Source organism: Durio zibethinus, chromosome 12 (assembly GCF_047325235.1).
Source record: "Durio zibethinus cultivar Kanyao isolate XHJ-2024 chromosome 12, ASM4732523v1, whole genome shotgun sequence".
NCBI classification, from domain to species: Eukaryota; Viridiplantae; Streptophyta; class Magnoliopsida; order Malvales; family Malvaceae; genus Durio; species Durio zibethinus.
Genome location: NC_143173.1, coordinates 25,551,310 through 25,562,385, shown reverse-complemented (window position 1 = coordinate 25,562,385; position 11,076 = coordinate 25,551,310). Strand labels below are relative to the sequence as shown.

The following is an 11,076-nucleotide window of genomic DNA, read 5'->3' as shown; positions in this document are numbered from 1 at the left end:
TGGTTTGTCTGTTTTGTTAAATTATTATCAGGTTGTTTTTGTTCGTGTTCTTTTGCTCTCCTTTACATGGCTGAATTGGCTACATTTATGATGTAATTTTCCCGAGCCACCAAGGATCTTTCCGTCGTTATCTCTTCTATTAGCCGCAATCTGTGTCTTACAGGTTGAATTGTAAGCATTAACTTAAATTCAAATATTATATGATCATATGTGAATATAAAATTTGATCAAATTTAATTATATTATGTATTTATTTAAAAAAAAGTATAAATGATAAACCTAAATAACATCGAAATTTTTTTTTTTTTGCTTTTTTCTTACAAGTGACTTTCAATGGATAAATATAATTAAAACCATAAACCCTTCCCCAACAAAAGTTTACAGATCAAGACTCGCACAATCGTATTATGTAATCATCTCATCAACTTAATAAAATGTGCAAAGTGATCACAATTAATTATTAAATTTATCAATCTATTTTACTAAATTATAAAATTACTAATTAATATAAGCCACTTGCAGAAAAATTCTAACGTGAAGAACAGGATGCATCACAGTTAATCTTATCCACATTCAACGGAAGTGGTGTCCAACTACGCCTCCTGTCAATCTAATTGGTAATCTATCAAATACGGTTGTTAGAATCTATTGCATGCGTGAGAACATGAACATCATTAAGAATCAATCGCCAATTTTGGATTGGATCCATCTCAGAATTTTGTAAATGTTGAAATGATGCAAAAGTGCAAATCTGATCATGTAATATCCGCCGCCTACAAATTTGATTCAAAACAATTTAAAAAACACTAAAATCCGAAACCGAATATACTTAATTTGATTCAAATCTCAACTAAAAACCAACAAATCTAAGAACTGGTAAACTTGGTGACCGACTTGGTTCCTTCAGAGACGGCGTGTTTCGCCAATTCACCTGCAAAACCAATCTCACGGCCGTCTGAATCTCCTCGACGTAATCGTCGGCTTCTTCTTATGTCACGGACTTAAGAAAGAGTCTTGAATCCCACATCGAACATAATAGGAGGGTCCTTGGGATATAAAAGAGTTCACATCATCTCCGTCTGCACTTTTTGTAAAATAAAATCGTGAGGTCAGAGAGGTCAAAGCGGATAATAACTCACAAGGGTGTGAACCGTGACGATCAGGCTGATTCGGGACATCTGAAGGGTGAATGTCCAGGTCTCGGAGCCACGCGGGTTCGGAGCTTGAGTCTCGACCCGTAATAAGCGGTATCAAAGTCAGCCCTAAACCGTTCTATCCACGTCAAGTACCTCGAGGGAGGTAGACAGGATGATCAGCCTCCGTAACGAGGGCGTCACGAGGTTAGATGAGGGAGAATGTCACAGACCTAAAGAAGAGTCTTGAATCTTACATAGAACATAATATGAAGAGTCTTGAATCCCATATCGAACATAATAAAAAAGTTTCCGAGGTATAAAAGGATTCACACTATTTTCGTCTTGTGAGACATCTTTTGTAAGATAAAACCGTGAGGTCAGGAAAGCTAAAACGGATAATACCTCACAGGGATGTGAATCGTGACAATCAGATTGATTCGAGACACCGGAAAGATGAATGTTCGAATCCCGAAATCGTACGAATTCGAAACTTGAGTCTCGACCCGTGACACTTATACCTAACCAATCTCTAGAGAAAAGATGGTAAGAAAACTAGAGCTTAGACAGATAGAGAAAAGAGAGGGATCAGGAAAGAGCAAACTAGCAGAGAGATTGGATTGTTTATATAGAGAAGTGAGATGGAATTTGATTGGTTGATTTAGTTTCCCGCGGATCGATGACTTGGCGTTACTTGAGTCCGTAGGATGTTAGGAATCTTGTGGGGAAAGATGTAATAAGTCGAATAAATAATATTATTAAATGAGGAAACTGGACAAGAAATGGGCTTTAGGTTTAAAATGTCAATGGCCCAGCACAATGCATTGAAATTGGGCCAGGCTTGCTTTAACAGGCATGGATGTCTGCAAAACCGACAAGATTCACAGAGTAAACAACACAATTTCAGCGAAAATTCTAACCTGCAAATCATATTCTCCCAACAAGAAACGACCACGTATGGTCACAGGGAAGTCGGGGAGAGAGATGACATTGAATATAGCCAATTCAATAATAAAGCACTTCCAGCATCAGTAGGACACCAATAGGAGACCATGTTATTGCCAAACATTCACAAGCACAAACTGTAACATATTGATGCTTATTGACATTCAACTCATAACCCCCCCCCCCCCCCCCAAAAAAAAAAAAGACTGCTTGAACAAAATTAGGTCTCATACAAAGAAAAATTCTTCTGTTGTATTTGACATTCATATACCAAATCCATAGAAGAAACCAGATGAATCCTTTGGGCAGCTCAGTGGCGTGCATGATCTCAACCAGAAGCTTCAATCTTTGACTGAATGAGGCATTGACTGATAGCTTTCCCCTTTTGAAACCCAAAAGGCAAATGTAAACTTCCAATCTAGATCCTGTCAATTTCAAAGGGAAAAAAATGAATGATAGAACATTCATTCAATGCAAATCGCGAATAGAAATAGTTCTCCAAGGACCAATACAAGAATCTAAGATGATTTCAGGAGATGATGGCAAAATTTACAACAAAGCACTCAAATGTGAGTAGAAATATGAAGTGGAATCTATATAACCCCAGACATTCTATTCATGTAAAATAATTTTATTTTCCTTAGGCTTTGCTTGATAGGAAAGATGGAAAACTTGTTAACCTAATGGTTAAGATATAAAATAAGAAAGTGGTTATGAATTTTAACCATTAGATTATCAAGTTTTCCATCCTCATCCGATGCCATCCTTCTAACAAGCAAAGCCTTAATGTGTTACTTTGTGACACTTGCTCCTAGATCTAATCATCTACATTATTTGAGCATATCAACGTACTGTGAGTACAGACATATTTCTAAACCCCAACTAAAATCCAACAAATTGATCTCAAACATCAAGTGCACATTTTAACAAAATAATAAGAATGGATGAGAAAGTTTATCAAAACTTGCTCTTCACATGCACAAGGAAAAGCCAGAAGCAAAAGAACCAAAGCCTTCCAATTTACTGTTAAATTTCAATCCCCCAAAAGAACATACTTCAAAACATCAGAAACAGTATCAAATTTTAGTACAAATACAAAGGCCAATGAAAACGTTATTAATTTTATATGAACCTTGGAGAACCGGCATTGATATTCCTACGAAGAATCCGACCCCCACCCGAATCAGCAACTCCATCAATCAACTCCCTCAATCCCAAATTCGCCACTTTCTCTTCCTCCTCATCTTCCTCCACCCCCTCTTCTTTCTCTTCCTTGACACGTGCAACAAGCTGCTTCCCCTGCAATCTCTCAAAGTAATTCCCGTAAATGTATTCAGGCGTATATCCATTCTCTTCATCAAACAGCATTATATGCCCATGCCACTCCCAAACCCGATACTCCGATCCTTCCTCTTGTTGAAAAGTGATGCAAATATGGTGGTCGTTGATGGTAACGGCTTGACCAGAGTTGGGTTTCAAGGGGTCGATTTTTCCTGAAAGGATGATCCGGATGATTTCTTTTTCCAGCTTGGACTCCTCTTTGGCGAGTTGGGTTTTGCTGCTATCGTCGGAGTCAGAGTCTGACAAATTGGCAGCGTCGAGGAGGAGGTCTTCGAGTGATTGGGTGAGGAAAGGGTTGTTGTTGTTGTTGTTGTTGTTATTGTTTGGGGGACCAATTTGGAGTCTTCCCATTAGGGTTTGTAGCAGGAGGTTGTCGAAGTTGGTGGTGTTGGTGAAGGAGCTCATCGTTTAGGTTTTTTTTTTTTTGCACTTTTGATTGAGAAAGAGAGGGATTGGGGTTTTAGAGAAAGAGGGAGACGGTATTGGGTTGTTTGGGGCTGAGAAGGGAAAGGGGTTTGGGGAGATTTATTTAGGAATTGCGATTTCTTTCCTTTGCTGGTAACCGAGGATGGAATTGGGTTTTCGCCGATGGAGGTCAAGTAGGATATTAATGGATATTAATGTCAATGTTTTTTTTCCCCAAATTGAAAATGGTTCACATTAATTGCTTCAAATGGCTAAAATACATACTTAATTTTAACTAAATTTTTATTATGTTCATTTAATTATAAAAACTTATATTTCTAATATTTTAATGGGAAATGATCGAATAAATATCTTTTTATCACCAACTCAATAATATCTAATAGAATATAAACCTTTATTTTATTGTTACATTATTCTCACTTTTCTTACCTCGGCAATATTGAGATAACACGATTTGTCTATATTTTATTATATATTATTATTAATATGATAAATAAAATAATATCATTTTATTAATTAATGCATTTTTTAAAAAATTAATTTTATGTAAATTTATTTTAACTATTAATATTTATTTATTAATAAAATAACATCATTTAATTTAAAGATAATATATAAATTTTATACACTCACAATATATTACATATAAACTCATAAAATAATTCACAAAACTGTAAGATACATCAAACAGCAAATAAAAGTGAGCGGCATTATACAACCAAAAAAAAAAAAAAATTGAGACAACCGGATAAAAAGATTTATAGCCATCATCATTACCGTGAGAATTATCCAAAATTATCGTCATCCTCAAATGCATAAAGATCAAACAGCAAACAACCATTTCACCTAGAAAATGTTACTATAAGACATAAGAACCCAACTAGTTTGTAAAACCAGTGGCTGCACTCTGCAGGGTGCAGTCTGCCCACACAAGGAGATGTTGAATTTCTTGTAACGATGAAGAGGAATTTTAATATGCGGCTACAACATATTCGTATCTATATATATAGTCAGGACGCAATGAACAACTACCGCCTTAAGCTCTCCACAATGTAGTCCGCATATAGATTCCTAAAACAGAACGTTGAAATGAAATTAAAACTCTATTTTGAAGCTATCAAGAGAGTATAATTTAGCAAGGACACAAACAAAAGTTCAAAAGGAACGAATCACAAGTTGGACTTAATGTCCATGCGTACAATAATCTTTATTCAGAAACGAGGGGAAATGCATTTATAGTTGCATGATGATATCCTCAAAATGACTGTCAAATGATGTGGACTGATTCATGAAAATTCATGGCAACCATAAGTGGCATGGGAAAAGAAAGTTTGATATATGTCGCATGTACTTCTCTTGCCAAAGGCACAAAGGTTTAGAGACAGGAAACTATCACTTACATGGAATGCTGGATTGCCTCATAAGCAGTAGAGGCTGGGAGAAAGTCATTGACAGCAACTTCCTTGTTCTCATTCTTTTTGTCTGAAGTATTTATTAAGGCAAATGAAAGTTAACGTGCTTCAGTGAAAGGCACAGTTTGAAATATAGATATCCTTCCATGTAGAAGTTACATAGATCACTTGCTTTTCTACTAAGAATAATTAAACGTTAGTAAGGATACAGTCTTCAAAGAAGCGGCGAATCTCAGCCAAACGGTGAGGTGGAAGCTCCTTGATATCATTGTAGTGACGATATTCAGGATCATCAGCACAGACAGCAATAATCTTGTCATCTTTCTCACCCTGCGTTCATAAATTGCACAGTTTTTCTCATTTGCTTTGAAAAATATATCCAAGAGCCAGGTGTCTTTTAATCAGCGATAATGTGTACCTGATCAATCATAGGCATCAGACCTATAGCTTTAGCACGAAGAAAGCATCCTGGAAGAACTGGTTCCTGTATGTATTCCAAAGTTAACATAAGTATTACCTTTAAAGTTATAGAGCCCTTGGAATATGCGAAAATTTTAAAATAAAAATCATAAGTACTGATTATGGTATTGAAAGGTGTCAGGTCAACATATTGTTTTACTCTATGATTCATTTTATCCATCATTTCAATCACGGAGTGCAAAGTACAAACCAATGTGATACAAAAGAGTTTCAATCATGAAACATGCTATGCAACCGTGAATTAAACTATGATTATTTCAATAAAAATGTGGATCAAACAGCATACCTGCATGATAATCAGGACATCCAATGGATCATTATCTTCACAAAGAGTGCGAGGGATGAAACCATAGTTGTGAGGATACACAACTGATGAGTAAAGCACACGATCAACCTGCAAATTTATGCACCATTCACCAGGAACCAATTAAGAATCTATAAGCTGGGGCAAGTGCACTGTAGACAGAAATAGTAGTAGTAAATAGTAATTACCTTGATCAGACCAGTTTTCTTGTCAAGTTCATACTTCACCTTGCTCCCTTTCCCAATTTCAATCACCTGCACATGATAACCAAGTCTTGAATAAAACACTAATAAAGTAGGAACTCTTGAATGCTTTACCATTTATGAAGACATTACTATCTTTCAATTTTAAAGGAATTGCACAAATGTTAATTCTTCATTCATTTTCTCAAATAAACTTCAATTATCATAAATTAGAAATATGGACGTGTGAAAAGATCTAAAAAGCCATATAAGGAGTGTGTTAGTAGGGATGGCAAATATACCTAAATCTGAGGGTTTCAACTCAATCCAATTTTATAGGATCGGTTTTTTTAATTGGGTTTCAGGTCGGGTTTTAAGTAAACCCGAGCTGACTCAATATATATATATAATATTTTTATTATTTATTTAATTTTATATTCATATATTATATTAATAAAATTATTATTTAATATTTTATTTAAAATATTTACTTAATAAAAATACTATATTTATGTATAATTAAGATATGATTTATATTAAAAAATAATACTTTATGAATATTATATTAAATTAAAATTATTAAATTATTTCGGGTTGGGTCGATTGTAGTTTTATATATACATACATATATATATATATATATATATATATGCAGGTCAGATACGAAAAAATAAAATTTTAATGTTGAAATCAAATATATGTTTTATAAAGCCGGTTCAAAATCAAGACGAGCAAAAAATCGCTCCGACCCTTCCAATTGCCATCACTATGTGTTAGAGACAATCGAATGTGTACATTTTGTAGGAATTTATGAAGCATTTCATCCCATGTCAGACATGCTATTCAAAATGTAAATGCAATAATTTTGAAGAAGTTAAAGTTTAGTATACTTACACAGTTGAAAACCATTGGAGCTCCAGGTCCTATAATAGAAATTAAAATGGTAGAAAAAAGTAGCACGTTATTAGATTTACAACAAACCAACCGGAATAACCCAAAAAGGAACTACACAAAGCTTATGTTGACATTGCATACCGATCTCAAGATCATGCCATGGGTGAGCAGCTACAGACCTCCTGGTCATTGATGAAAGGATCCTTTCATTCAGAGGAGGATGTGAAAAATAGTGATAGTCAGAGGACTTGGATGGAGTCTCGATTGGTGGAGCGATCACTGTGAGTTAAAAACGATGTATCAGTAACTACTTAACAAGCTATTGAATCAAATTTATTGCACAAAAAAATTTCCATACAAATTGGCAAGTTAAAACACAAAATTTTCATTGATCAGTTACGATCATAATGTTTAACCAACTAAATGCTTACAAAACTAAGCAACCAAAATCACTTTTCAAAGTAGAAAACATAGATCTATAAAATTATTACCACTTAAATCAGCAGAAAATGCTAAAAAAAGGAGAAAATACAGAATCAAAAACAACTAAAATTAATAAATGAGTTCAGTTCAAGATCAACGGTAGATGACTTTTAACCGGAAAACACAAAAAAAAGAAAAAAAAACCTACTCTCAGAGAAAATTTAAAGCAAGAAGACAGAGCAAAAACGAGAAGAAACGGAGCTTAAAAGAATCAACGATCTAAATGTTGAAAAAGGGATTTGAAACGCACCTGTAACAGTTTCCATTTCTTATAAAATGAAGCTTTCAAGAAGGGAAAAAACGCACAGATCTCAAAAACAAAAAGAAAGAAAGAGAATAGGGAAAAGAGAGAAAGAAACGAGTACTTAGAAGAAAGAATAAAACCCTATAGGATGCCTAGAGAGGGAGAAAAGAACGCTTTACGGGTTCCCGCTCCCTTTCCTCGTTACCATTTAACGGCAAGCCCCCCACACCGAAGAAAGAAAATAAAAAATTTAAAAATTAAATGTGGAAAAAGGAAAATTCCTTACGTTTGTATGCGTTGAGAATTAAAAAATGGAATCGCGGATATTCCGCGAAGGCGAATAAATCGTGGATGCAAGCTGTAATGTCTGAGATTACGCGTCGTCGGGTGATTGGGTAGTTAAGGTGAAGAGGAGGATGGGACCCACTGGGGGACAGAGAAGGAGTTCCTAACGGTCGTGCCGTGCTGTTTGGGATTTGGCTTTGGCTCCAGCCCGTGATGGACGGTGAGGAGTCTCTGTTACGTGTTCTTTGAATCTTCAAAATGGTTGAATTCGGCAGAGGTGATAATAATTCGTTTGAATTTTTTTAATATCGTGTAATATTATAAATTTTAAAATTTTTGATCAAATCTGAATTGAAATTTTATATGATTTAATTTGAATTGTATCAAATTTTATTTGTTTGAGTCGGTTTATAATTTTAAATTTTAAACTTTTATTTTAATATAAAATTTTAATATATTTGAATATATTAAAATATAAATTTATTTTATTTTATAAATAATTAATTTAATTTGATTCTTTTTATTTTTTATTTTTAAGTTAAAATTTAATTAGAATTTAATATATATTTAATATTTAAATTTATTTAAATCCAAATAAATTTAATTTTAAAAATTTTATTTTATTTTTTCAGTTTGGTTCCTGATCGTGGCGAATTAGATTAAATTACTTATGTGAGGTGGAAAAAGTGACGCGCAAGCAAAGCATGAATGGTGAAGAAATTTTCAGTCTTACCGCGGTAATATGTGTTGGAGCATTGTAGGAAAAAGCCCATCCGTTACTCAAAGGCTGGCTAGCACATGCGGGTGGGTTGACCGTTGGCTTTCCATAAACTACCAGTCTCCTCACATTCTATCTCCTTACCAATAATGTAATATGATAATGTGCTACTTAACTATTTAATCTATATAGTTAATGGAATATGATGAGTAATCTATAAAGTTAATGGAAGATGATGAATAATCTACATAGTTAGTGGAATATGATGAGCATGTTAAAACAATATTGATAAGGAAAGAACATCCAATTACATAATATATTTAAATAATCTCAATGTCATATCACCGACTAGGGCTGTAAACGAGCCGAGCCGAGCCGAGTAGTGAGAAGCTCGAGCTCGAGCTCGACTCACAACTCGGGGCTCGATACTCGGCTCGAGCTCGATCGAGTTTTATTTTTCAAGCTCGAGCTCGATTCGTGATCGAATTCGAGCTACTCGAGCTCGCTCGATTAAGCTCGATTAATATGTAAAAATAAGCTCGATTTGTATACTCGACAAGAGTTCGATTATTCATGCTCGAACTCGAACTCGAACTCGGATTCGAAATATTTTTTTAATTAAAAAAAATAAAAATATATTTAAATATAAAAGCTCGATTAGGCTCGCGAGCTACTCGAGTCAGATATAAGAATACTCGAATTCGGCTCGATCGATAAGTCGAGCTACTCGAGCTCGAGCTCGACTCGACAATAATCGAACCGAATTCGAGTTTTTTTCGAATCGAACCCGAGTAGCTTGCGAGTACTAATGTATCATTTACACCCCTATCACCGACCATAAACTTCAAGAGATTTGTTTTACCAATGCTCATGTTTTAAATTGTTTAATATATAATGACTATCACTACCAATATTGTAATTTATTAATAAAATTGGTTATAATAATAAAAAAAATCCTTAAACTTTATCAATTTATCTAGATAAGTTTTTGTTTTTTATTACTTACAAACTTTTTATTACGTTTAAATAAACCATTGAATTTTAATTTACGTTCAAATAAATTTTTAATTTTTAGTTTGGATTCAAATAAATTATTAATTATTAATTTATATTTAAATAAATCTTTAATATAAAACTAATTTGTTGTTTGAAATAAAAATTAAATTTTTAATACAAATCCAAGAATAAAAATTTATTTGAATACAATAAAAAATATAAAACCTTAATTAAAAAAAGTAAAATAATTCAGACTTTTTTAATATTTTAATTAATAAAATATTGAACTCTTAATTTTAATTATTAAAATTAAAATTTTTGGCAATTTTAAGTTTAAATATATGGAAGGATAATCACCTTTACCTACAATCATAATTCATCATTAGTATTATCTTTAGTATTTGGCTTTTATATTTTTTTGAATTAAAAATTGTCGAATATGAAAACCTAATCATTAAATTTAAAATTTTAATATTTTATTAATAAATTGCATGATTATTTACAATATTTTGCTTTTAACAAAGAAAAAAGGAAGACTTGGGAAACCATCAGAGCTGATATCAAATCTCAATCCGTGTATATACTTATACATCTAATGACTCGGTACCAATAAATTCATTGAATAATAGCAAAATATAAGATATTGAGCAATTAGAGATGGTTGGGGTAAATTTTATATTTCTCTTGATTTGATTTTATAAGTTTAATATTTGAATATAATCTGATATTAAAATATTAATTTATTTATTTAAATTTGATCTGATTTATACATTTAAATTTACAATTGATTTAATTGAAATTAATAAAATATCATTTTTAATATAAAATATTTTTTAATATTATTTTTAAAATATAAATATAAATATATAATTAAATTATATATATATATATATATATATATATATATGATCTAAACTTGAATAGAATTTAATGTTTTTTTTTTAAATACTCCAGTTGACTTGAAACACGATTTAAAAAATAAATTTTATAAAATTAGATCAGATTGAAATCGACGAGTACATGTTGGATTACCAATTTTATGAACAACCGGCGGTCAAATAAAATTACACTTCATTGAGCTACGCCTGAAATTTCTCAGTGGGGTCATTTTTTCAAGGATGAAGCAAGTAGAGAAAATGTCCCTGAAAATTTGTCCGTTTAATCTCTTACCAACCACTTTTCATTAGGGGAATTTGCCAAGCTTTTAAATATTTCTTAATGAAAAAAGATTGT

At 32.7% G+C, this 11,076-nt stretch overlaps 2 protein-coding genes across 5 annotated transcripts; both read right to left on the bottom strand.

Annotated features, from left to right (window-relative positions):
• Positions 1-2,034: 2,034 nt before the first annotated feature.
• LOC111296095 (uncharacterized) lies at positions 2,035-4,085 on the bottom strand. 2 transcript variants are annotated; one of them, XM_022890150.2, is made up of 2 exons: positions 3,211-4,085; positions 2,035-2,503 (listed from the first exon to the last, which is right to left on the bottom strand). In XM_022890150.2, the coding sequence occupies exons 1-2, from the start codon at positions 3,822-3,824 to the stop codon at positions 2,497-2,499; spliced, it is 621 nt and encodes a 206-aa protein (XP_022745885.2). In that variant the 5' UTR covers positions 3,825-4,085; the 3' UTR covers positions 2,035-2,496. The 2 variants fall into 2 exon arrangements, with proteins under 2 accessions (XP_022745885.2, XP_089597598.1); XM_089741472.1 differs by lacking the exon at positions 2,035-2,503 and having other exon boundaries at positions 3,201-3,962.
• On the bottom strand, positions 2,035-8,153 carry LOC111296094 (soluble inorganic pyrophosphatase 4-like). 3 transcript variants are annotated; one of them, XM_089741470.1, is made up of 9 exons: positions 7,851-8,071; positions 7,259-7,396; positions 7,118-7,146; positions 6,230-6,295; positions 6,024-6,131; positions 5,676-5,741; positions 5,467-5,587; positions 5,246-5,327; positions 2,035-2,503 (listed from the first exon to the last, which is right to left on the bottom strand). In XM_089741470.1, exons 1-9 carry the CDS (start codon positions 7,864-7,866, stop codon positions 2,497-2,499), a joined length of 633 nt encoding a protein of 210 aa, XP_089597596.1. In that variant the 5' UTR covers positions 7,867-8,071; the 3' UTR covers positions 2,035-2,496. The 3 variants fall into 3 exon arrangements, with proteins under 3 accessions (XP_089597596.1, XP_022745882.1, XP_022745883.1); XM_022890147.2 differs by lacking the exon at positions 2,035-2,503 and adding an exon at positions 4,595-4,916 and having other exon boundaries at positions 7,851-8,153; XM_022890148.2 differs by lacking the exons at positions 2,035-2,503; positions 7,851-8,071 and adding exons at positions 4,595-4,916; positions 7,749-7,772.
• Between the last annotated feature and the right edge of the window lie 2,923 nt (positions 8,154-11,076).

Excerpts from the sequence above, each read along its gene's own strand:
- LOC111296094 (XM_022890147.2), bottom strand. Across the intron at positions 5,588-5,675 it reads TGATGCCTATGATTGATCAG|GGTGAGAAAGATGACAAGAT; the intron begins GTACACATTATC and ends TTATGAACGCAG. Across the intron at positions 4,917-5,245 it reads GAGGCAATCCAGCATTCCAT|GAATCTATATGCGGACTACA; the intron begins GTAAGTGATAGT and ends GTTCTGTTTTAG.
- LOC111296095 (XM_089741472.1), bottom strand. The coding sequence starts at position 3,824 with ATGAGCTCCTTCACCAACACCACCAACTTCGACAACCTCCTGCTACAA.